The sequence below is a fragment of the Microcebus murinus genome, chromosome 6, assembly GCF_040939455.1.
Source record: "Microcebus murinus isolate Inina chromosome 6, M.murinus_Inina_mat1.0, whole genome shotgun sequence".
Classification (NCBI taxonomy): Eukaryota; Metazoa; Chordata; class Mammalia; order Primates; family Cheirogaleidae; genus Microcebus; species Microcebus murinus.
Genome location: NC_134109.1, coordinates 36,161,965 through 36,186,988, shown reverse-complemented (window position 1 = coordinate 36,186,988; position 25,024 = coordinate 36,161,965). Strand labels below are relative to the sequence as shown.

At 47.0% G+C, this 25,024-nt stretch overlaps 2 protein-coding genes across 9 annotated transcripts in view; one reads left to right on the top strand and one right to left on the bottom strand.

Moving 5' to 3' along the window:
* SYNE2 (spectrin repeat containing nuclear envelope protein 2) overlaps positions 1-10,890 on the top strand; it is a 306,127-nt gene extending 295,237 nt beyond the window's left edge. For 7 of the 8 annotated variants that reach the window (XM_076003979.1, XM_076003977.1, XM_076003981.1 and 4 more), the window contains 10 exons: positions 266-334; positions 1,214-1,353; positions 3,448-3,550; positions 4,275-4,477; positions 5,509-5,709; positions 6,599-6,727; positions 7,930-8,121; positions 8,583-8,669; positions 9,476-9,525; positions 9,786-10,890. In XM_076003979.1, coding sequence (XP_075860094.1) covers positions 266-334; positions 1,214-1,353; positions 3,448-3,550; positions 4,275-4,477; positions 5,509-5,709; positions 6,599-6,727; positions 7,930-8,121; positions 8,583-8,669; positions 9,476-9,525; positions 9,786-9,993 — 1,382 coding nt within the window. In that variant the 3' untranslated portion in view covers positions 9,994-10,890. The remainder of the gene's footprint in view (positions 1-265; positions 335-1,213; positions 1,354-3,447; positions 3,551-4,274; positions 4,478-5,508; positions 5,710-6,598; positions 6,728-7,929; positions 8,122-8,582; positions 8,670-9,475; positions 9,526-9,785) is intronic. The other variant, XM_076003980.1, reaches the window with a different exon arrangement.
* Positions 10,891-11,012: 122 nt separating this feature from the next.
* ESR2 (estrogen receptor 2) overlaps positions 11,013-25,024 on the bottom strand; it is a 69,934-nt gene continuing 55,922 nt past the window's right edge. The window contains exons 8-9 of the mRNA XM_012777675.3: positions 18,315-18,495; positions 11,013-16,681 (exon numbers count right to left, since the gene is read on the bottom strand). Of these exons, the coding sequence (XP_012633129.1) occupies positions 16,495-16,681; positions 18,315-18,495 (368 nt within the window). The 3' untranslated portion in view covers positions 11,013-16,494. The remainder of the gene's footprint in view (positions 16,682-18,314; positions 18,496-25,024) is intronic.

The following is a 25,024-nucleotide window of genomic DNA, read 5'->3' as shown; positions in this document are numbered from 1 at the left end:
ATTTGGACATTGCAGCTGTTCACTGAGGGCTCTGGAGTATCGGTAGATAAAGCAGCTCCCGTCCTCCTACGCCCCCCACAACTGCTTTGGACAGCCAGGAGTTGGCTGGAAAAAAATCCTTCCAGTTTTCAAAATCCTTTTACTAAAAAAGACAAAGGGTAGTTGTCTCCTTCCAGCTGACAGGGTCCCTACTATGTTAACTTAACACTCGGGCATTAATCCACAGGCACCTCCAAGTGAGGAAAATGACATTATTCTTTTTCAGATGTAGAAATCCCTGAAAATCCTGAGGCATATCTTAAAATGACCACAAAAACTTTGAAAGCGTCTTCTGGTAGGCCCCTGCCCATGCATGTGTCTCAACATGGCAGTACCCTGTGGCGCACACTGCATCCTAAACCTCGCTCCCATGTCATGTCTGACCTCTGCCTTCTGTGGACACCATGCGCCTCCGTCCTTGTGTCATGGTGTATTTACACTGCCGTACTCACCCATCCTGCGTGCTCCTTACGGAACCCCTCCCAACAGAGCCGTCTCCACGCCATCCCTCTCCCTTCCCCCAGGCCTGTGCAGAAGGGAATTTTTCATGGTGCCTTATTTTTTTTATTATTTTTCCTCCATCTAACCGAAGTTCTTTGGCATGGGCCAAGCTTTCTTCGTGGTGGCTTGGCTTGGAACTATTTCCTTGCTTAGGGTGATCTCCTGGGACGAGGGTGGGTGGGGGTAGAGGTGCTATCACGTTTGCCGCAGGAGAAGAAACTTTCCTTTCCAGCTGTGACCTTTAGCCTCTGCCCCGTTCCCCTCTGCGGTGGGGGTGGGGGAGCCACAGCAGCCCTTTGGTCCCCAAGTCCATCCCGATGTTCAGACTTATCCTCACTCCTGGGAGGCCCCCGGACCCAGCCTTGCCGCCCAACATCCCCACCACTCGAGTCCCCGGCTCCAAATGCCACTCATCCCACAGCAAATCGTGTTTGTCGTGCTCCATTGTGAACCCATCTAGTGAAGGCACAATGTCACTCAGTTGCATGACTCATTTCATTCCCTTCTGGGACGTACTGACATTTTGCAAACATGCATGCTTTGCAAGGAAAGCTGCAGAACTCATTTTTATACTGTAACCTGATGCCATGTTACCCATGACCTTTTTTGTGTCACTAAACATGAGTCCTTTGGTTGGAGAGAACGGACTGTCACTTGCTGTTTTTTGTTTCAGGTAAATCCATTTCTGATGGCCACTCGTGGCACGTTCCTGACAGCCCCTCCTGCCCCAAGCATCACTACAAACAAATGGAGGGTGACAGGGATAGACCACCCATCCCCTCAGATTCCAGCACCCCTTATAAACCACCCTATGTAAGTCTTGACTCTTCTGGGAATATAACCCAAGTGTGTGAATAGTAGTAAAAATGCATAAAACGGAGAGATTTGGGTGTAAACTGTGTATGCTCACTCCCCGGGCACGTTTCGAGTTGGTTTTCTCATGGTGACAATAACACTGCTGAGCTGTCCATAGTTCATTAGAACCCTGGCAAAACTGACCAGATTTAGAGATAGGTTTCTGGCCAAATGCCATCTTTGTGTGTGCTGGCGTGACATAGAGCGATGAGTACTGTTGAGTCAGTTGTCCGTGCACATAGTGAGGAAGCAAATGCCGGCTTCCCCGAACTGCTCCTGAGCTCCCGCGCCTTTGTCGTATTTACCTTTTGACCACAACATCTATTCAGAAAACCATGACTTCATGTTCAGAGTGGATGGTGTGCTGCAGAGGACCCGGGTTTGATTCCCAGCCTTGCCGGTACATTGCCATGGGGCCTCAAGCACCTGGCCTTGCCTCCGGAAGCCTTTCCTGCCTGAGGACAAACCCACCTTACCTAATAGTTGTTAGGATCGATGTGTATAAAGGTAACAGAAGGTCCTCAGAAGTGACGGTCATTGTTATTATCACTCCTGTATCGGTTTATTGTTGATAGCAGCGACTCTTTCTCCTTAGGTACGTTTTCCTCAGGCGGCATGAGTTCTTGGCATGCTCTGGCTAGGCAGCTACTCGGGGGCAGTGTAAGGTTTAATGTTGACCTCAGGTCGTTTTTAGCACAGAGAATTAACGACAGGAGAGTTGAAATTAAGGAGAGAATATTGCTACATAATTGGAGACGGTTCTGCCTTTACATGGTCAAATCTGAGTCATTTGATAATGGACTGTCCATGCCTGACTCAGAAACTCTTCCTCTTGCTTAGCAAGCAGCTGTCATTTTCAATCTGTCCCTCTGTGGTGTGGAATAATGACACTCAGAGGAAGAGACCCCCCGTACCCACCCTTTGCTTTCCATCCCAGGCACGTGTAATTTGGCTTCTCCCAGCCATTACGTTCCTGTTCCTCACCTGGCCGTTTTCAAAAGCTCAACCCTTTTATTGTGTCTAAAACCATGTCACCACAAATCTGCAGGGTTTTTTGTTTTTTTGGTTTTTTTTAACACAAATAGGGCATATGGACACAATCCAAAGAAAGCATGGCTTTTCTAAAAGGGATACATTTATTTTTGGAAAGGCCTGAGATAATAGCCTAATCAGCTCTGTGATAACAGAAAAGTCAATATGTGCAATGAAAAATAAATGCTTGGTAATGAATGCCCCTGGGAGGTGGATTTGTCCTCCATGTGTTTCCGGTTCCCAGTGATGATAGAATGATGGAGAGGGATAAGTAAAATTTTGTAAAATACTGAAAATGCAAAAGGGCTAGCATGGTCACAGTCTGGTCAGCTCAACAATTGTTTTTAATTTGTTTTGCGTGGTTCATTCAAGGAGTGTTAGGAAGCATGCAAATTAAAACTGGCCATTTTCCTCCCCTTGTTGATGTGGCATCAGCTTCCCCTCCCTGAGCCTTTGCCTCCTTATTTCTTTTTCTTTTTTTTTTTAATTTATTTTATTTTATTTTTGAGACAGAGTATCGCTTTGTTGCCCAGGCTAGAGTGAGTGCCGTGGCGTCAGCCTAGCTCACAGCAACCTCAAACTCCTGGGCTCAAGCGATCCTTCTGCTTCAGCCTCCCAAGTAGTTGGCACTACAGGCATGCACCACCATGCCCGGCTAATTTTTTTCTATATATATTATTTGGCCAATTAATTTCTTTCCATTTATAGTAGAGACAGGGTCTCGCTCTTGCTCAGGCTGGTTTCGAACTCCTGACCTTGAGCAATCCGCCTGCCTCAGCCTCTCAGAGTGTTAGGATTTACAGGCGTGAGCCACCGCGCCCGGCCCACCTCTTTATTTCTGCCATCGGCTCTGTTTAATTATAAACGCTACCCACATGCTGCTGCACCTCTGTATGACGAGCAAAATACCCTTCAAAGGAAAGGGCCCCATCTCCTTATGTCTTGCCTGTTAAAATGAAACTAGTTGTTCTTTAGCCTTTAAAATTTACAGACAATAATTTAAAAATTGGCTCATTCCAGGTAAAGCTGCTATTAACTCCAGGCAAAGAAGGCCCAAGAGTCTTGAACGGCAGCCCACAGCAGGAAGAGGAGAGACTGGCCGGAGGAACAGGACCGCAGTCAGGTATTGCCCACCTGGCAGTTAAGAGAGGTGGGGTGTGGTATTTGGGGTTGGTTGGGCATTTAGGTCCTTGCTTAACAGAGCATTAATTAGGAATTAACCAACTATATAATTCACCAAAACTGCTGAACTTACCCTATACCTGCCAATGTTATTTTTATGTCAGCTGATTTGTATTTATAAACAAATCCCTGGGCCGTTCAGTTTCATGTGGAAACTATTCTTTAAATATTGATAAGATGAGCCTTATATGGTGAAGTGCAGGATTTCAGTGACTTATATAAAGATCGGATATGAAGATGATGATCAAAGTGTTGTCTCAGGTGTCTCCTCACTAGACCAGTTCAATAATTGTAATTACTCAATTAAATCTAAAGTAAAGCTGATAGCGTTCACCTGATCATTCATGGCCCAAAGCAGAAAACTTGAAACTGTTCAGTGTGAACTGAAGTGCTGAACTTGAGACAACAGCAAATATTGGCAACAAGTTGGGTTTCCCACCCCCCACGCCCCACTTCGTTCCTGCCTTTGTGGGAGTGTAGGCCTCGGATCAGAGCAGGGGACACGCGCTACTCCATGCTCCAGGAGGAGAGAGAACTCCCAAACCCGGATGCTCCTGCGGCAGGCATCCCCCTCAGTTTTTTTATCACCCTGACCCCCAATTAGCTGACGGCAGAGAAATCTGTTCGCATTATTGCCTTTTTAAATCGGCAGCTTTTTATTTCAGGTGCCTTTGACAGATGGGAACTGATTCAAGCGCAGGAACTTCACAGTAAATTCAGAACAAAACCAAACTTGCAGCAGCTGAACTCTGATATCAGTGACATCACCAGTTGGCTGAAAAAAACTGAAGCAGAGCTGGAAATGTTAAAGATGGCAGAGCCGCCCTCTGACATCCAGGAAATGGGACTCAGAGTGAAGAGACTGCAGGTGAGCTAGAAGTGTGGAGAGGAAGAATTATTCCACGTGTGAATGCATTGCTGTGCTGGACAGATACATCAAATCTGTTAGTGGTGCAGACGCAGCTTGCAGATGGGGTATGGTACAGGTCAGTCTCTTCCATATCTCTTGTGTAAGTGGCAAGGACACACAGATGTAAATTTTTGTTTTCATGTGGAAGAGTTATCTCCAAATGATCCCAAAGCCCAGAGCAACAGTGGGGAAGTGTGGCTCAGATCCCCAAGTGCTAGAAAGATCTGACTTCCAAGGTACCTCTAGACTTTTCTGGAGGTGCTGGTGGCCATTGTCAGATAGCTAGAAACCACCCTTCCAAACTGTGCATGCCTCATTTCCGGGCAAGACTAGGAGTGGAGGCTGGCTTGAAAGGGCCGGGGTTGGGGAGGACAGACTCACCTACTGGTGAGTCCTGTGGCCTGAACTGTTTACCCTGTTGTATGTGATTGGGATTTGTCACCCACATAATCCACCCTGGCCCCACTGGAACTAGCCGGGGGCACAGCAGAGGGACAGTTGGAGCCTTGCATTTTGGGGTGCCCCGAGGATGAGCCTGAGCTCCTGTGACCCAGGGCAGGAGTCCTGGGGTGTCCAGGCACTCTATACATGTACTTTCGTTTTACTTTATGCATTAATATATCAGGGGTTACTGTTCATCCTAAAAGATAACATTTCTGGGATATCTAGGGGCAAAGCAGGATAATTTTATATGCTTTTTCTGGAAAACTTTTAATCTGGTCCAGAGATGTTACTAAGCCAGTCACAGAGCAGGGGCTACGGAGGTCTGCAGGAGGTCGAGTCTGCCCACCCGAAGGCAGGCCTCTGCCCTGGGGCCCGGCCGGCCAAGTTCACTGACCTTGTGCGGCGGCTCCTCACCTGATGCTTCCCAGCCAGTCACAGGCGAGCTCGGGAGGGTGTGTGGAAGATCCGATCCCTACCGAGGTTGAAGATGAGCCCCTCGTCCCTGTTTTCAGAGTGTCTAACCTGATCCTCCCCCTCCGTGGTAGGAGATATTGAAAGCCTTTGACACCTACAAGGCGTCAGTGGTCTCTGCCAACGAGAGCAGCAAGGAATTTCTGCAGACCGAGAGCGCCGAATCCACGGAGCTCCAAAGCCAACTCCACCAGCTGAGCCGGTGCTGGGACGCGGCACAGGGCGCAGCGGACAGCTGGAGAGAGGGCCTACGGCAGTCGCTCATGCAGTGCCAGGTACGCTGACTCGGCACCCAGCTGCCCCCGCTGGCTGCAGCCAGGCCCACGTGGTGGGAGCAGCAGATATTTTTATCTCGGGCGGGCTGCACTGGCACAGCCAAATGTGGCTCGTGTCAGGAAACACGCATGCTTTACCATTTGCTCCCAAAGAGGCCCACCTGCCGTCTCAGAGACCCAGTGCTCCACCCGCTCTCCCACCCAGGCCCACTCGGAGTGCGGGCTCCGGCAAGCAGCCTGTGCATCAGAGATGCCGCCCCACCACTCCCTGTCTCTGTCCTTTTGCCTGAATGATCAAGAGACCTGGCCCTGGAATAGAGGAGCCGTGTGACCCTGCTCTGCCACTTACGAGATGTGTGACTTTGGGCAAACCATTGAACCTCTTAGACCTCAGGATTCTCATCTGAAAAATGGGAGTCATTTGAGTGCCTACCCTACAGGGTTCTCTCTAGGTCTAGAGGAGGTGGTGTGGAGAATCTTAGCCAAGCACTGCCACGTGAATACACGCTCAGCTTGCATCGGCTCAGACCCCCATTGTAGGGAACGGGAGCCCCCGCAGCCCGTCCACCACCGCGTCCAGCAGATTTGTCGAATAATGTGGGTGGTCTTCATGTTTAAGCTCAGAGCATCCTGAAGGCGCCCTTCCTGCTGGCAGGTTTCACGTGCTGCCCCGTGGGACGGCACCAAGTGTGCTCACTCTCCTTCCCTGCCTTCCCTTTCCCTAGTTTTGGGTCCCTGGCATTTAATTTAAATCTGGCCCTTTTATGCCCTGGACAAGGCAAGAGGAGCACACGACTGTGCTGGGTTGGAAGCAGCGAGCTGCCCTACAGCAGTGCTCCTTCCAGAGTTCCAAGAAAAGGCAGTGCTCTGATGTATGTTGTTTTTTAAGGACTTCCACCAGTTGAGTCAAAGTCTGCTACTATGGTTAGCGAGTGCTGAGAGCCGAAGGCAGAAGGCTCATGTCACCGACCCAAAGGCAGACCCCCAGGCTCTCCTGGAGTGTCAGAAGGAACTCATGGTAAGTTTCTTCCTACGGGGCTCTGCGCTGCCACCAGCCTCTCTCAGCTGCGGTGGGTCAGGGTACTCGGGAAGCCTCACCTAGTGCTTCTGTGAACAACAGTATTAGTGGTGTTTGTCTGTGACACGTGCCATCAGCCCTCCTCTTCCTCCTGGGCAGCCTTTGTACTGCTGAAGCGGAATGGTCTGAAGGGGCGAAGAGCCACAGTCCTGAGCAAGACGTCTTCAGGATGCTCAGGAACAGGGGACAGAGGCTTTTGTAACATCCTGAGACACTTAAGGCCATTTGACTAGAAGTGTTTTTCCCTTGTGAATACTGCTCACTTGCGGGGACAGATGGTGCTCATTGGCTCTAAAGCCGTGAGCTGTGTGGGTTTTCTGTATCCATTTTAGAAATGTCTGTCTTATTGGAGGAGAGTTTTGTCTTCATGTGTTTGTCACTGACAAACCAAGATGAGATCTATATATTCTCACTTATGCTCAAGGTGACATTTTCATCCATGAGTTTGCATTAATATGTGGCTTAATTTTAAACATTTTAAATTTAATCAGAGTGCTGGCCATTGTTTAAAAAAACATGTTTTGGTACTGATTCTTTGTAAAGCCCCACTCTCTAGACTAGCTGCATCCAATACGACGCTCTGCAATGACGGAAGTGCCCATATCAGCACTGCCCAGCGTGGCAGCCACTAACTCATGTGGCTGGTGGGACTGGAACTGAATCTGTCATTTAAGTTCAAATAGCCACACCTGTCTAATGGCTACCAGATTGGACAACGAGGAAGAAAACCACCCTTAATAATTGAAGCCGATTGGGCTGGGACATACCTCCATATTTCTAAGTAGTGTGGTTATGCTGCTGTTTGTTTCTTGAATGATCAACTAATTTAGAGTTCCCTGACTTCCTGCCCTAGTCGATGAGGGTCTAGTCTTCCCACATTACCCCCCTCACGTCTTTCCTCTAGTCTCTCCAGCATCACAGTTGTCTTCAGAGTTAAAGGGAATGAAAAATAGGGGCAGGGTATAGCCTCCTTGCCATCTAAACAGTGCCGGGCTGCGGGACCAGGCAGTTAGGAGAAGTAGAAGGTTCTGCAGTCAGGGACCACCCAGCATCTGCCCTGCAGCTCCTGGCACTGAGAAAGCATCATTTGGCCACACTGGCTTCCCTACTGTCAAGTAACCGACGCTTTTTTTTATTTTCAGCAACTGGAAAAGGAGCTAGTGGAACGTCAACCTCAAGTAGACTCCTTACAGGAGATTTCAAACAGCCTTCTTATTAAGGGGCGAGGAGAAGACTACATTGAGGCTGAAGAGAAGGTCCATGTTATTGAGAAGAAACTCAAACAGCTCCTGGAACAAGTGTCCCAGGATTTAATGTCCTTGCAGGGAAGGCAGGTGAGTCCACTTGTGACTTTTAGATGTCATATTCCACGTGAGCAGAAAGTGCTGCAGCCTTGGCACCACTGGCCTGGTGGTGCCGTCAGCCGGAGCTGTTGCGGTGGCCCTCTCGCTGCTGCTAAACGCATCTCCTCGCTGTCCCCTCTCGCTGCTACTAAATGCAATCTCCTCTCGGTCCCCCTCTCGCTGCTACTAAACACATCTCCTTGCTGTCGGCTATCAGTTTTTAATGCAAATAGTCGACCTTGCCTTGTTTGCATTCCCATTTGTCTGAAAAAAAATCTCTGTTAAAGTGGGGGGGTGAGAGCAATAGAAGAAGCCCCTTCCTCAAGAAAGATGTAAGCTAGGGGAGGGGCGAGCTGCACATGAAGAATCTGCACGGAGCACATTTCTGCGCTCTTGAGACTATTGAGAAGCTTCTCTTTCCCTGAACTGAACCTTTGGGGTCTGAATTTCAGAACCTGGACCCATCCCTGCCCGGCTTAAATGAGGCAGACACAGGGGACCAGCCGCCAGCTGCATCGGTGCCAGCCCCCCATGCGAAGGTGAGAGCCCCTTCCTTCTGTGGCAAGTTTGCCACTTATTTTTGAAAGTTACTCAGATGATTGGAACTTGGGACTCCAAGGCCCCATCAGACATTTTGTGACAGCGTGGATCCCCGCTGTAACCTGCTGATCAGTGGGGAGGCTTACTCCAAAGATGATGACGATGTTATTAAAATATTCTTCGTAAAGACCTAACTCAAAGGCCCTCTTCTAGTCAGTTCCTCTTCTTTGGGATCGAAGCAGGTTGCGAAAGAGCACTTGTTGCATTGTTGAAGGGGCTTCCTGATTTTTTCCATCAAAATCAGATCAATGAACTGGATCGAGAAACTCCGTAGTTTAACAAACCCTATTATTTTCTTCCTCATAGAGTTTAACCTCAAATGTAGCACTCTGGTCTCAAAAGTTTGGGGCTGGGCACAGTGGCTCACACCTGTAATCCCAGCACTTTGGGAGGCCAAAGTAGGAGGATTGCTTGAGCCCAAGAGTTTGAGACTTCAACATAGCAAGACCTCATCTCTAAAATTAAAAAAAAAAAAAAGCTAGGTGTGGTGGCACATGCCTATAGTCCCAGCTACTGTGGAGGCTGAGATGGGAGGATCCCTTGAGTGCAGGAATTCCAGATTACCGTGAGCTGTGATCTCTCTGCTGCCCTCCAGCCTGGGCAACAGAATGAGACCCTGTCTCTTTAAAAAAAAAATGCAAGAAGATGACCTAAGGGAGGTATATAATTTAAGGAAGGATGTTTATCATTCATAAGACTAAACTGTCTTTAATTTGGTAATTGAGTGCTTTCTTTTTTAATCCAGAAATTCAGAGGAGAGAGAACTACAGAAGGCGAGAAGGAGACAGAGAGCAGGTAACGTGTCCTTATAGTCACAAGTTCCCCTGCTCCACAACCCCACCGCACAGTCTCGCCTGTGCCACGATCAAGGTCTTTGTAAAAATTGGGCTTTGTCTGGTCTGGAAAGGGCTGGGCTTCTCTTCCAAAACTAAACCCCAGCTGTTGGCCCCATTTTAATCCTGGATTTCTTATTTACGTTGGCAGGGGGTCAGGTGACAGGAGTGGGTTCCCTACCCCTGGACCTCCCCATCAGCTCTAACCTCCTCTGTTGGCAGGGTGCCCGGCGGGGCGCGGCCACAGCGCTCCTTCCTCTCCCGGGTGATCAGGGCGGCGCTGCCCCTGCAGCTGCTCCTGCTGCTGCTCCTGCTCCTGGCCTGCCTGCTGCCCTCCTCCGAAGAAGACTACAGCTGCACTCAGGCCAACAACTTCGCCCGGTCCTTTTACCCCATGCTGAGGTACACCAACGGGCCGCCCCCCACATAGAGGGCTCAGCCGCCACATTGCCACACCACCAGCCCGACTGCCTTGGGCGCCCAGCTCATGGCCCCAGACCAATCTGTGAGTGACTCTTAGCGTTGGCAAGGTCCAGGGACCTGCTGCACACGCCTCCTTCTGGGCTCGTCCCTCTCTGGAGCCCAGGGAAGCTTTCAAATGAAGTTCCTCGCCAGGGGGGAAGGGGACCTGGGCAGCAGTCACCCGGGGCATTTTGGCAAAGCTAGTTGATTGGTTTAGGGAGCTCTGGAAATGGCAGTTTCCCGAAGAGCCAAGCACTTTGTGAATTCTGATTTATTTGTAAAACAGCGTTATGTAGTTAATATGGTCAATGAGCAGTGGTGTTCATCGCATACTATGTATTGTAGATACAAGCAAGCAGATTTCACCTTAGAAATGGTCCAGCAACTCATATGCACCCTTAGCTGATTGATCGAAACAATCATATTTATAATGTTTAGAATCTGTTTTACTCTGATCAGCTAGCAATTTTAAGCTACAGGTTATAAACCAAAATGTTCTGTTCAGTACCTAGGTCTGCTCTTTTATACTGCTTTAAATTTTTAAAGAAATTCTATTGCATGGATGTGGTTATTTGTGCATATTTTTTAACAATGCTGACTCTGTATGAATAATGTAAACTTTGATTTTTTAAAGAAAAAAATCAGATTTTAGCTTGAGCTTTTGACTAATGTACAGTAAATGCCAAAATGACAGACTTGATAGGGATGTTTTTGTAAGTTAATTTTCTAAGACTTTTTCACATTTAAAGTGCTGCTTCAGGTTTTGTTTAAGTCTTCGGCCACGGGGAATTGGTCCAGAAACTTGAAGCTGTTTTGTGGTATGTACAACGCAAATGTTTCTCATTAAAAAACAAAATTAGCCAGACTTCTGTTGTACTGGATTATGTTACAAAGCAGTCCAATGGTATGCTTAGTCTTCTGAAGAACAAAAACTATTTAAAAAATATTTTGGGGGGCTTTTGATTCTAAGTTTTATGTTCTACGTAAATTTAATTTTTACAGGATTTCTTATGAGATCTAGAAACCCATAACCTGTCTGGAGAAAGGACCCTTGGATATGTGTGAATTACTCAGGCTGTGACCTTCAGGTGCTGTAGGGAACGGTGAAGATAGCACAGAAAGGGAGGGGTCCTTGCACCCAGTTTTTCCTATTCTGTTCCCAGCCTTCTCCAGAGCCAATTAGCAGCTACCCAGGTGTCTAACAAATGTTACAGGCAAAGCCACCTGCTTTCCATACAATTCTAGTACCACTGTCTAAACAAAGGATAGTTCCTAATCGGTATCTCTTAGCCCCTGAGAGGCCCCTGCTCCCGGGCTCTGCAAAGCAGAAACCTCAGGGGAAGCCAGTGAAGCTGTCCGTGCAGGAGCCACCTCCAAGGGCTGCGGGGCTAACGCAGGTAACGAGCAGCTTCATGCAAAGAGACCATTTGAAGAGAATCCGTCTTGTCTTTGGTACTTGAAGTTATAAAGTTGTTGGATTGATAAAGGTAGTTTTTAACACATAACTTCAAACTCTTTTAAAATAATTCATCTTTTTTCATGGATTAAATAGATTTCAGAATAGAATGTAGGCACTAGTTACTTAGCCTAATTACTGTACATTCTTATGTTCAACTCCCAACAAATACATTTTTAAAGCCCAAATCATGAAAATCACTTTATTTATGTGACATTAAAGGGAGACAGTAAGGAAAAAGCACTACCTGGAGGCAAAGAAAGCAGTTCTCAAAAATCTGCTTTCACACAACAGCAAACATTCATTTCTCAAAAGTCCCAAATTTAAAGCTTGTGAATAGAATCAACAAATGACTGTAATGGTTCTTCAAAGCGTTCATCTGAAAAAAATAATAAGTTATAGGCAACCAGCAGGCTCTGAGGTACACAGGAACACTGAGTAATAAAGTTACAGGACCAACAGGCATGGTATTGAGATACCCAGCACAAAAAAAACAAACGCAGCAGTGTTGATTATACAGTTCCCAGGAACTGCTCTGGGCTAGCATCACCAACCCTTTGCCCTTCCCAGAGAGGTGGCTGGCCCTACAAGTGAATATAGGATGCGTGGAATTTAAAAAATAAAACCTTGACTCCAAAGCAACAAAAACAGTGGTAAGATGATGATATATCTCAGCAACAATGCTCATCTTAGAGCTGCCCCTGGAGCCAAAATTCCAGCCTTTGAGAGCTACAAAGAATGGCATATTGAAAATTGTACGTGTATAAATTTCCAAGAAATGTACTCCACTTCCACTTTGGGGAAAGCAGTAACAGGAGATGCTGACAGTGCCCACAAAAGCTCATGAGACGATGATGGCAGGACAGGAAGAATAGAATTTTTTCCACCTGTCATTGCTGCAGTCATGTAAGGGTTCATGCAGACCCCGTCTAAGCTGACAAGGTAGGATCTAAAGGTGCATCTGAAGGCAACCCTGGCCTAACCCTCCCTCCATGCTGCTGATTTTCAGCTGCATGGCCAGGCAAGCAGAAGGTGTGAATTCCAGGTGACCTTGAGTGGTAAATTTGCCCCTCTAGGCTTTAATTTATATATGTATAAAGATAGATTTGAACTTCTGCTTCAGAACTTTTGCAAGCTGTTACTGCATCTACAGGGTATCACACACAGGGAGGCCCCATTTAAGCCACAGCAGCCATGCATGTTTGATGAACAAATTCTGTAGTTTAAAATTTTTTTTAACTTTTTTTAACTAGTTCAACTGCATGATCACTTTCAGCACTGGACTTGAATGGCTTGTGTCCAGCTCTATCACTTAGTCTCTGCATGACCTTGAGCAAGTTTGCTTAGATTCCCTGTAACTTCTACAGCCAGAAAATAAGGATAACAGTAATTGTTATGAGGAATAAATGTGAGTGTCTGAGGCACTGAGAACTGCGTCTGGCACAAATACTATTTTTAGGTACTATTTTCGTTAAAAGATTTTTTAGCAGCTTAAAGAAATGTGTCAAATCTTATTATATAAAAATGTTTTGTTTCAAAATAGACTAGAAACTGAAGGTTCACCTTGAATTTGAAAAGGCATCAACATATGCAAAGTCCACTTAGCAGATGTAAATAAGAAACTAACCCTGTCGCCTGGCTGTGCCAAGAACTGGTAACTGATTTTTTGCTCCTACCGAAGTCTACAATAATTGCCCTTCCAGCTGGGTTAGCAGGCAACGGGGTCCAGATATAGACCATCTCCCTGCAGAGCTTGTGTCAATTTTGCATTTTTTAATACAGTTAAGACTCCCCAGATTTGTTATTAAGCTAATAGTTCTGTCTTGTGTTTCCACCTCAATTTTTCAAGAAAAATCTCTTCAAGAGTATTTTAGGGTCAAATCCTAAAATTTTTGGTTCATCCTGGTGGAGTGAGGCCAGACACAGCAGGCGCACTAAGAAGGGGGCTCACTGTGCTCACCTGGGACGGCCCACTTAACTCTATTAAGAACATTCCATGGTATGTTTCCCTTAAAAATGCATCTATATGACCCCCTATTAGACATGTTTTCACAGTTAAGCCCAAATCTCACTCATTTCCTACAAATAAGTTTCTCCTATTAAATGATCACTTACAAATTAAAATGGAGGACAGGAATCCTTTCTAAGGAAAGCTAATGAACGCTTTTCCATCATACAGAAAATGTAACTGGGGCTTTATCAGGTCCTATTCCTCCTAGTTAATTCCTTTTGAAAACACTGACATTTTTGCTTAGCTATAGGAGAAATCTTAAGTTGCCCTAAAGGAACATGGACCATTGGGCAGGGCAGAGACCCCAGACAAGACGACATTTAAAGGGAAAGCACTATTGCAGAGAAATGACCAACCTCCAAAATGGGCACTGAGGCTGTACCCAACACATAAAACAGCAGCCTGACACATGGAAAAACTGTCATCTACAGAGGACACGTTTCGGGCAGAGAGATTCAAAACACATCATCTGAAAGGGGGAAAGGGCCCTAGAATGCTGAAAACAAAACAAAAGGCACCTTTAGAGCACAGCCCATGCTAGCTCAACCGTCTGCGTGGCCCAGACCTCGTCTGAAAGACAGCCTTGCAGCACGGCTGTCCCTCTGGTTGGACTGACCAGTGGGTGTTCCCAACATGCCCAGGTGAGACCCCAGCCAAGAAGAAATTATCAAGAGTGTTACATCCTCCTCCTCACAGGCTTCATCCAAATGCAGGAATATTTGTGGAAAATATTCCCAATGGCCACTGGATGGGTTTCAGACAGAACACACACAAGTCTGGGTAAGCACAGGATTTGGCACAGAGGTTGCCTGGACACCTGAGTTCCATCTGGCACTTTCTTGGGTACGAAAATTCAACCTAAAAAATTCACTCTCCTACATATTAATTAGGCAATGGCTCGGACCTCATTCTGTTTTTGTTTTTCTTACCTGGTAGTCTGTTTTTTAAAAATACAATTAATAGAATTTCATGAGCAAAGAATTATTCAAGGCTGCCTTCTTCACCTCCCACTTCTCTCCAGTCTCCTACCCCTCTGCTTATAGCAGGGGTTTCTAGTCTGGCCAGAAAGAAAGAAAATAATCCCTGGTTCCTATGAAATCAAGCTTATGTTGTCTGTAATGAATCTCACTAATAATTTGAAACTGCCTCAGAATATAGATAGCAGTGTCTGCTCCAGGTATATGTCCAAGTGTTTCTAAGCTCAACTCTTAGTAAAATTGTACCAGCATCAAAATTAGGAATTACTCAAGGTCTCACTAGCAGAAACCAACCTTTGTCACATTGAATGTAATCTTCCTAATGACTTAGTAAATACATGATGTGCTCACCAAAGTAAACCCATTTCCAAAAAGAAAATGTATTTAATATCTTATCACAAGGTAATTTTTAAAAACAATACCATAAAAATCAAACATGATTATTTAACTGCTTACTTCCAAAGTATAGCTGTTACTCATTTTGTATATTTGGTATGTTCCCAAAAATTTGTCTGAAAATTTCAATCTTCAAAAAGCAAGTTGAGCCAGGCGTGGTGGCTGACACCTGTAATCTTAGCACTCTGGGAGGCCAAGACAGGAGGACCGCTTGAGTTCTGAGACCAGCCTGAGCAAGAGTGAGACCCCATCTCTACTAAAAATAGAAAAATTAGCCAGGTGTGGTGGCACATGCCTGTAGTCCCAGCTACTTGGGAGAATGTGACAGGACGATGGAGCCCAGGAGTTTGAGTTTGAGGTTGCAATGAGCTATAATGATGCCACTGAACTCTAGCCCGGGTGACAGAGCAAGACTCTATCTCCAAAAAATAAATTTAAAAACAAGTTGAAATTGTGATTTCAGAGGATTTTATCAAGTTTCTATTTCACCCAGCCCACCATATAAATGCTTTCATAAGAAAATATTTTTAAGAACCCTAGTGTGTAAAAGACTTTGTTCTTATTATATAAGTAATTACCTCTAAACAGTTCTCTTTTTTAAGGAGAGTTCACAAACCAGGTCTTGTTCGAGTGCTGTGCTCATCAAGTCTACAGAATGAGGCTCTGAAGCTGACATGCTGGCCAGCTAGTCACACTTCCGAGCATACCGTGCACCTCCACTGCCCAAGGTGTCTCTGTCTCCTCTGGGTGGCTGGTGTGGGGTCGTGGCTGCTACCTGTGGAGGCCCTGCAAGATGGAAACTGAGTTCACAGTGCCCCAGGGAAGCACTGTGCTATAACCCACACCCACAGGAGAAAACCCCGTTCCTGCAAACACACTCACACGGCCTTTCTCCAACACACACACTGGGCCCTTGGGACAACACGGGATTAAGGAAGGGCCGTTACAGGCCCAGGGAGATTTAAATTCCCACAGTCCTCTGTGAAAGGGATCACACATAGACACATGCCCCCAAATAAGCCGCAGGTTCTATGAATGCAAATCACAAGGGATGAATCTGCGTGAAGATGGCAGCAGGGAAACATGGCTCAGATCCTAGCTTGACCACGGACTCCCGGGCCTTTGACAGAGTGACAGTAACAACATGACATCAGTTCTCACGGGCCTGTGAAGGAGGTATGTGGAACTAGTTAGTTGATTGTCATTGCAGGTTTCACAATGTCAAAAATAAAGGGGTTAGCCCACTTCCTATGTGCACGTCATTTTCTCCCTTTTGCAACTTGCAGCCCTTCCGAGTCAGATTTCTCCCATTCATTCCAAAGCCTTCAAGATGTTTTTCAAAGGGGTGGAAGGGAAATGGAAGGTAAGAAAGGGACCAACCGTGTCAATCCTATGAGGCCATCAAGATGGAAACACCACATTCCAGTGTGCCCCCTGGTAACAAGGACAACTGTGGCTTTCTTACCATGACTCCTGGGAGCAGTAAGGGGGGAAGCTGAGCCTACCATAACCAAATGGGGGCCAGCGCTTGGCAGGAAGATGACAACACCCAGGATCACGACATGCTGGAGTCCACGCTTCTTCAGTCTTTGGCCTCCTCTGGGAGCCTCTTCACCTCAAGGCCAGGTGTCACTGAGACTGTGGGTTCTGGGAGCCCTCTTTGCTCTCACCGTCCTCTGCCAGGCTGCACTCTGACCCCGTGACCGAGGACTTGTACCCGCGAATCGTGTGGGCATTCAGCATCTCCAGCAGCAGGTCGTACACTGGGATGACGTTTTTGCACTTCATGCTGAGCAGATGTTCCATGCCCTTGTTACTATGGGGACAAAAAGGTGCTGAGATTCCTTCCCTCGAGGCAGCCGCAGGAACATTGAAATGTTCCCCAGCTCTCCTGCACGGGGCCAGTCCCATCCCACCCTATCCCACCCCCGCCATCCCCCAGCAACCCCAGTCTACACTCAAGGGCAAGGACGATGTCAATTTCTGTGTCCCTGCCACCACCCACAATGGCCTGGCGAGGTGCCTGGCACATAGTACTAATACAATCCTTTCTCATTATTCACGTTACTTTATTCTATAAAGTCCTTTCGAACACGGAATTAGCCAATACTGAGGGAAATAGAGGGTTACGTTCCTGCAAGCCTCTGCTCACATTTTCATCAGCTGATCAACACATAACCTTGTTTCATGTGTTTTTATTTAAAGGCATCTTATTAAATATATATTGTTGATTCATTAACTTTGATTTCAAGGCGAACAGCACTGTAACTCATTGCTTGAATGAAGGTTCTCTAACACGCATTTTCTTTGTAACGCACGTGACACCTTTCTTGCACCTAGGAACCCTAGACAACACTTCAGCACTACCCTAGGGGGCCATTTTAAACAGTGAAATCACTCACAAAAAGCACAAAAAGGTAAAAACATGGCAATAAATAGATCACATAAAGGACACTTGTTTATGGTATGAGAGCTGAAACAAACAAGGCAGAGCATTTTCTTGTTCAGCCTCAGCTGGGAACATGCACAGAGGGTGACCCCAAATTTTTGCCACTCTGTAACATGACCTTGAAAGCACCATAAGTATTGATTTGGGGATTATGAATAAATTTTAGCAAGCAGGTAAATTCACAAATACGGAGTCTGCAAGTACTGAGGATTACCTGTATCTGTTCTGCAAATGGTTGTGTGCTAAATCATCATCAAAAAGGAAATAGGCAGAGGTCTTCTTCATTTCTCCCCCTTGTTCTTGAGATATACACCATCCTTCCCTGCAGCCTTTAGACTCTGGCTCCTCCTCGGGTGAGCAACTGCCTTCCATCCTCATCTCCCCTCTTGCAGCCCCAGGGCAAGGCTGCCCTCCTCCTGGGTGACACTGAGCATCACTGTCCCAAAGTAGCCTGCACACTAGTTACATTTCCTGACCTGGAATATGCCCTACCCACAGCCCTGCCTTCCTAAACCTGCTGGGCTCACCCATCCTCTTAGGTCTAATCCTTAATATTGTAATGCCGCTGAAAGAAAAGACCACTCAGGGAAGGATTTGTGCTCTTCCTCTGGTCTCCAGCTCAAGCGGAAATCCAGGAGAGGCAGATGTAGCCTCTTCACAAGAATGAATTTGGTGTAAGGGGGGGGGCAGTTCATTTTAGGGGAGGAACTGACCCTTTTAGGACCCTATAAACAAGCTATAAGCCCCAGCAACTGGAAAACAGATGAGCCATCACTGGGGTGCCATGAAGATCTCACGAGGTCCCACGGGACATGTGTTCAGTGCCCACTCTGTGCCTGTCTTTGGTTACGGATGTGTGAACTGGCGAAGGCTTCCACTCCCTTTCAGGGGTTCATTTTCTGTGACTTGTGAATACTTTTCCCTAAGCTCTTCACCCTGCTCTGAGCATGTCTCCCTACCCCACCCCGTCCCGGGCAGAGGGGCTCCTGCAGGTCCATACCTGGCATGCCTGACGTGCGACAAGAGCATCAGGAGATTGGCCAGGCGCACGGACTGCTGCTGGGAGGAGATGCCGCTCTTGGCGATCACCCAGACCAGCGCGTCGGTCACGGCGTTCAGCAAGTGGGTCAGCTTCCGGCTGCTCTCAGCCTCCTGGGCTGCTGCGGCCAGAGGGCACATACCTGGGCCAAGAATAAAAAGCCAAAAGTCATCGGTCTGAGAAAAGAAAACTGAAGTCGTGTGCTCAGCCGTTCAGCGCTCCTGTGTTCTCCGAGGTTGATCTGGGTTGCTCTGACATCTGCATGCGTGGTGAGAGCACAAGAGCACAGTCTCACCCCCCGCCCCCGGGGAGCTCTTCCCGAGAGCCAGCTCCATTGCTGAGCTGGAAGGGGAGCCTGGCTGAATGCAGGGTGGACTAAATGACCTCTCAAAGTGCCTACCAGGCACAGGAAATGTATCTAGTAGCCTCAAACCCTTCTTGGTGTTTCTCAACTGCAACAACAGATGCAGGTACAGAGAAGGTCTGAGGGGAGTTTAATATATATAAACTAGTGACCAATGCTAAGAAGCCTCCCCTGCCACCCAGTCATGGCACTGACAGCAACGTAGGGCCCCCTGCCACTTCTGTCCCAGGCCTTTGCATCTCACTTCTGTGGCACTTCTGTGGCTGGGCAGGAAGACCACCAATTTGGGGTCAGACAGACCTATTTTCTATCAGCCATGTTTAGCTCCCTGAGCCTCAGTTTCTCATCAAAGCATGCAGGAACTCATCTCCTTAGGTCACCACCACCACCCTACCAGGTAGGTTGCTTCCCCCATCCCATCTTGCCCTGTGTTTAATTCCCCTCCGACTCTAAGGATCTGAGATACTGTAGTCTCCCAATGGTTGCAAAATAAAAGCTCAAATAAATCTCATCCCCTCATCCCCAGCCCAAGTCCTTGAGAGAAGCCAAATTAGCTTCTCTTCCAGGCTTTCAATTTCAAAGCAAGAATAAATAACACGTGAAATCTTTTTCAAAAGAAGATACACAAAGGGCCAATAAACATGAAAAAATGTTCAACGTTACTAATTATCAGAGCAATGCAAATTAAAACCACAATGAGATACCATCTTACTCTGGTTAGAATGGCCACTGTTAAAAAGTCAAAAAAATAGTAGACGTTGGCATGGATGTGGTGAAAAGGGACCATTTTCACACTATTGGTGGGAATGTAAATTAGCACAACCTCTACAGAGATCAGTATGGAGATTTCTCTAAGAACTAAAAGTACATCTACCATTCAATCCTGCAATCCACCACTGGGTATCTACCCAGCGGAAAAGAAATCATTATATCAAAAAGAATGAATGAGGCCAGGCACGGAGGCTCACACCTCTAATCCTAGCACTCTAGGAGGCCGAGGCAGAAGGATTGCTTAAGGTCAGCAGTTTGAGACCAGCCTGAGCAAGAGCAAGACCTTATCTCTATTTAATTTTTTTTTAAATCTTATAAAAAGAATGAATGAAATAATGTCTTTTGCAGCAACTTGGATGGAACTGGAGACCATTATCCTAAGTAAGGTAACTCAGGAACAGAAAAATAAATGCCACATGTTCTCACTTGTAAGTGGAGCTAAACTGTGGTTACAAAAAGGCATACAGAGTGGTATAATGAACATTAGAGATTCAGAGCAGGGAAGGTTGACGGGGTGAGGGATGAAAAATTACCTATGGGTACAATGTACACTACTCTGGTGATGGGTACACCAAAAGGCCAGACTCCACCACTATATGATAAATACATGCGACAGAATTCAACCTGAACCTTAAAATCTATTAAAAAAAGGGAGGGGGAAAACAAATATGTGAAATCAACCAGGGAGCTGCCCACTTTTTTTTTCTTTTTAATGAGACAGAGCCTTACTCTGCCGCCCCTGGGTGGAATGCAGTGGCATCATCATAGCTCACAGCAACCTCAAACTCCTGGGCTCAAGCGATCTTCCTGCCTCAGCCTCCCGAGTAGCTGGGACTACAGGCATGTGCCACCATGCCCGGCTAATTTTTTCTATATATATTAGTTGGCCAATTAATTTCTTTCTATTTATAGTGGAGACGGGGTCTCGCTCTTGCTCAGGCTGGTCTCAAACTCCTGCGCTTAAGCCATCCTCCCGCCTCAGCCTCCCAGAGTGCTAGGAGTATAGGTGTGAGCCACTGTGCCCAGCAGGAGCTGCACACTCTTGACTGTCATGACAATGTAGGGTGGACAGTGCTCCATCATCCACAGAATTTGTCTTGGCAGTTTTTATTCTCTATTTTTATTGGCACTTTCAAGGTCAGTTTGACTAAGTTCAACTAAGTTAAGGCAAGGGACACAGTAATGCAGATTATGCAAGAGTAGTGCTTTGCCACATCCCTAGGGGCCTCCATAATGTCTAATATAGATTTAAAACATGCATCTTTGACAGGAGCACTGGAGCTGCTTCTTTAACCCCCTGCCCACCTCGTTCTCCACAGTGGCTCTTCCTGTCCCCCTAGAGATGACCTGCCCTCCCAATGCAGAGGAAACAAGACCCCAGCCTTGATCCTCAGTGTCCCCTGAGTGGCCAAAACGCGGATCTGCTCATGTGGCTCCCTTTAATGACCTCCCAGCTCGGGGGGCAGAGTCCAAACCACATGGTGCAGCCATCAGGGGTTCTAGCGCTCTCCTGCTCCTGCCCATGGTTCCCACACACCTCACCTGGAATCCCGCTTTCAATCCCCGGAACAGGTGACACGCTGGGCATGCTCAGCTTTCTGCTCAGGAACTCTCTCCTCCCTCCTCCCTCCTCCTTTCCTTCTTCTCTTGCTTAATTATATCCATTCCTCCTTTAGATCCCAGTCTTCTGGAAGCTTCCCCTGACCTCCCTACACCCCACCCTAAGTCTGGTTTGAGTTCTCCCAAAAGCTGCAACAGTGCCCTGTTCATCCCCCAGCAGAGGCGCCACGTTGCCCCACGTGCTGGACATCTGCACCGTCCTCACCCAGGCCCACGGCCACCCTCCCCCTCAGCAGGAAGGGACAGGGCGCTCCGAGGGCACAGACCCCGCCCACCTGTCATTACAGCCCCATCTGCTAGTACAATGCCTGGCACAGAGGAAACACATGTGGGAAGAATTGGACATAAGTTGACCCGAACACAGGTTTAAATTTTTGCATTTTTTAGCCAATCAGCATCATAATTCAATGGTAAATATGCATGTTAATTCATATATAAGCATACACAGTAAATCACTAATCAAAAGTACAGAAAAAATTATCCTAAGCTTACTTTCCCTAAAATTGACACCAGCTGTGTTAACAAGTACTTTTTCTTTCTTTGTTTTAGAAACAGGATCCCGCTCTGTCACCTAGGCTGGTATGCAGTGGCATGATCATAGCTCACCATAACCTCGAATTCCTGGGTTCCGGCAATCCTCCTGCCTCAGCCTCCTAAGTAGCTGGGTCTACAGGCATGCACCACCATGCGTGGCCACGGGTAGCTTTAAGAAAGCACTGTGGCTCAGCGAAATGGCTCACGCCTGTAATCCCAGCACTTTGAGAGGCCAAGGCGGGAGGATTGCTTAAGCCCAGGAGTTTGAGGCCTGGGCAACAGAGCGAGATTCTGCCTTTACTAAAAAAAGATTTTTAAAACCTACCCTTTAGTCTGTTCTGCTGCATGACATGTGCTCCAGGAGTTTCTACTGCCATAAAGAAATACTATGTTCCAGCCTGAGCAAGAGCTAGACCCTAGAAAACTAGAAACAAATTAGCCAGGCATTCTGGTGCCTACCTGTAGTCCCAGCTACTCGGGAGGCTGAGGCAGGAGGATCACTTGAGCCCCGGAATTTGGGGTTGCTGTGAGCTAGGCTGACGGCACAGCACTCTAGCCCTGGCAACAGAGTGAGACTCTGTCTCAAGAAGGAAGGGAGCACTATGTTGCATACCTGCCAAAGTTGTATACCTGTCCAAGTCTCAGTCCAAAGTGACAGACTGAAAAGATAATAAACCCTCAGCTTATACAGGAATGTTCACAGCAAATCATAATAGCCTAAAAGTGAGAGTAACCCAAATGTCCATCAAGTGATGAGTAGATAAACAAAATATGGCCTACTCATACCACAGAATATTATGCAGCCATGAAAAAGAATGAAGTACTGATTCATGCTACCACATGGATGAACCTTGAAAACATTATGCTACGTGAAAGTAGCCAGTGACAAAAAGCTACATTTCATATGATGCCACTTATACAAAGTGTCTAGAACAGGCAACTCCACAGGGACAGAAAGGAGATCACAGTGGGTGCCAAGGGATGTGGGCGTGGTAGGGGATGGGGGGTGACCCCTGTGGAGTTGCTTCTGAGGTGATGCAATGTTCTAAAATTGGCTGTGGTGGTGCTTGTACCACATATAGTGAATATACTAAAAGACACTGACTTGTATATTGTAAGTAGGTGAACTGTATGATCTATGAATTATATCACAATAAAGCTGTTATTAAAAATAACAACACCTCAGAACCAAAATTACAATAACATAAATGCCCTTGGCCGTGCGTGACAAAGGCTCCCCTCAGGGACTGTGTCTTGGCTAGTGGGTCCCCTCCTCCATGAACCAGCAGTCACTGCCAAGGGCAGAACCTAGGCCTCCCACGGGCTATGGGGCAACACAGCTCCACACAGTACCGCAAGTCCACCGGCATCAAGTGGTTTGGGCAGGGAAGGCACTGCAGTTTTGAAAAGGATATGGTATATCAATTTTACGTACAGGGTGGGGATGTATATACAAAAAGACTAATCTACATAACATCATCCTGAGAAGGAACAGGGTTGAAGAATACCCATTTGGGGCCAGGCACGGTGGCTCACGTCTATAACCCCAGTGTTTTAGGAGGCCAAGGTGGGAGGATCACCTGTGCCCAGGAGTTCGAGACCAGCCTGGGCAATGTAGCAAGACCCCACCTCTACAAAACATTAAAAAATTAGCCACTCTTAGTGTGGCATGCCTGTAATACCAGCCACTCGGGAGGCTGAGTTGGGAGGACTGCTTTAGCCCAGGAGTTTGAGGCTACAGTGAGCTATAATTGCACCACTGCACCCCAGCCTAGACAACACAGCGAGACCCTGTCTAAAAAAGCAAGAATGCCCATTTTGTTGCCTGACTCTCTCACCAGCCAACAGTACGACGCCTGCACGTTGGGCATTCACGCTCCCTCTTGCTCATCTGACACGTATGTACAGAGTAATTGCTAAGTGGCAGGCCCTGGGCAGGGGCAAGGGACAAGACACACAGCCCTGCCCAGTCAGACACACAGGTAACAACAAAAACTAACCTGCATCCACCTCCAAAAAGTAAAAAACATCAGGAGTCACTGCAGAACACAGATTACTTTTCATAAAACTAAAGAAGTAGAGTAAAAAACGGTAAGATCTTGGCACAATGCCCTACACATACCAAAGAACGTAAAACAAAATCAAGGACGCAACCTCCTCTCCCGTCCGCTGGGCAGGGCTGTGCGTCCCTCTCACTAGCCCACCTGCTGACAGCAGTGGGCGAGGGGAGCAGCCACCTCTCTTCAACATTTGCCACGCGTCCTGCGTGTTCAAACGACAAAAATACAAGGTTCCCTTGACTGAAGGCAAATAAAATAAACCAGAAAATCTGCGGTGTTTACTAAAAATCCCAGAATGCTGACCAGAAGAAAGCATCTCTGGCGATCGGAAGCTGTATGTGGTGTGTGTCTGCTCATCTCCTTAGAGGAAAGAAAGGGCCTCCGGCCCCGACACCCTGACTGTGATGCCATTGTCCCCACCTCCTGTCCCCAGCACGACACTACCCAGAAGGTGCCAGTGCTGTGAGCCCCGCAGGCTGGTGTTCAGCTGTGCTCTTCCCCGTGCTCTTGAGCCGTGGGAAAGGCCCCAGTGTGCCCTTCAGCGTCCTTCTGCGTGTCCTGCTGTGCCTTCGCTGCCTTCTGCCCACACACAGGCTCACAGGGACGCTCCCTACACACTCGGAGCATAAGACAACGCCTGAGCCGATGCTTCTTAATACTTCCTTAATGTAAAATAGGATCGCCTGGTTTTAAACTCTCCACTTCTTTCATTTAATAAAACGTTTCATCTTTAAGTCTTTTTTTTTTTTTTTTAAGACAGAATCTCACTCTGTTTCCCAGGCTAGACTGCTGTGGCGTCAGCCTAGCTCACAGCAACCTCAAACTCCTGGGCTCAAGAGATCCTCCTGCCTCAGCCTCCCAAGTAGCTGGGACTACAGGCATGTGCCACCGTGCCCAGCTAATTTTTTCTATATATATATATTAGTTGTCCAGCTAATTTCTACTTTTAGTAGAGGCAGTGTCTCGCTCTTGCTCAGGCTGTTCTCAAACTCCTGAGCTCAAACGATCCACCCACCTCAGCCTCCCAGAATGCTAGGATTACAGACGTAAGCCACCAAGCCCGGCCTCATCCTTTAGTCTTCAAATTAAATAGACCTGTTCCTAATTTAAAATATTAATAAAGACATTCAGTTATCATATGCATGTTGATTCCACTCTAATTCCTAAATTCAGTTCCCGCTCTAATCCTGTCCAAGGGAGGATTTATCTAGTCTTCAGGTTTCCCTACTTTTTTTTCTTTTTTAAGATGGAATCTTGCTCTGTCACCAAGGCTAGAGTGCCGTGGCATTATCACAGCTCACTGCTACCTCAAACTCCTGGGC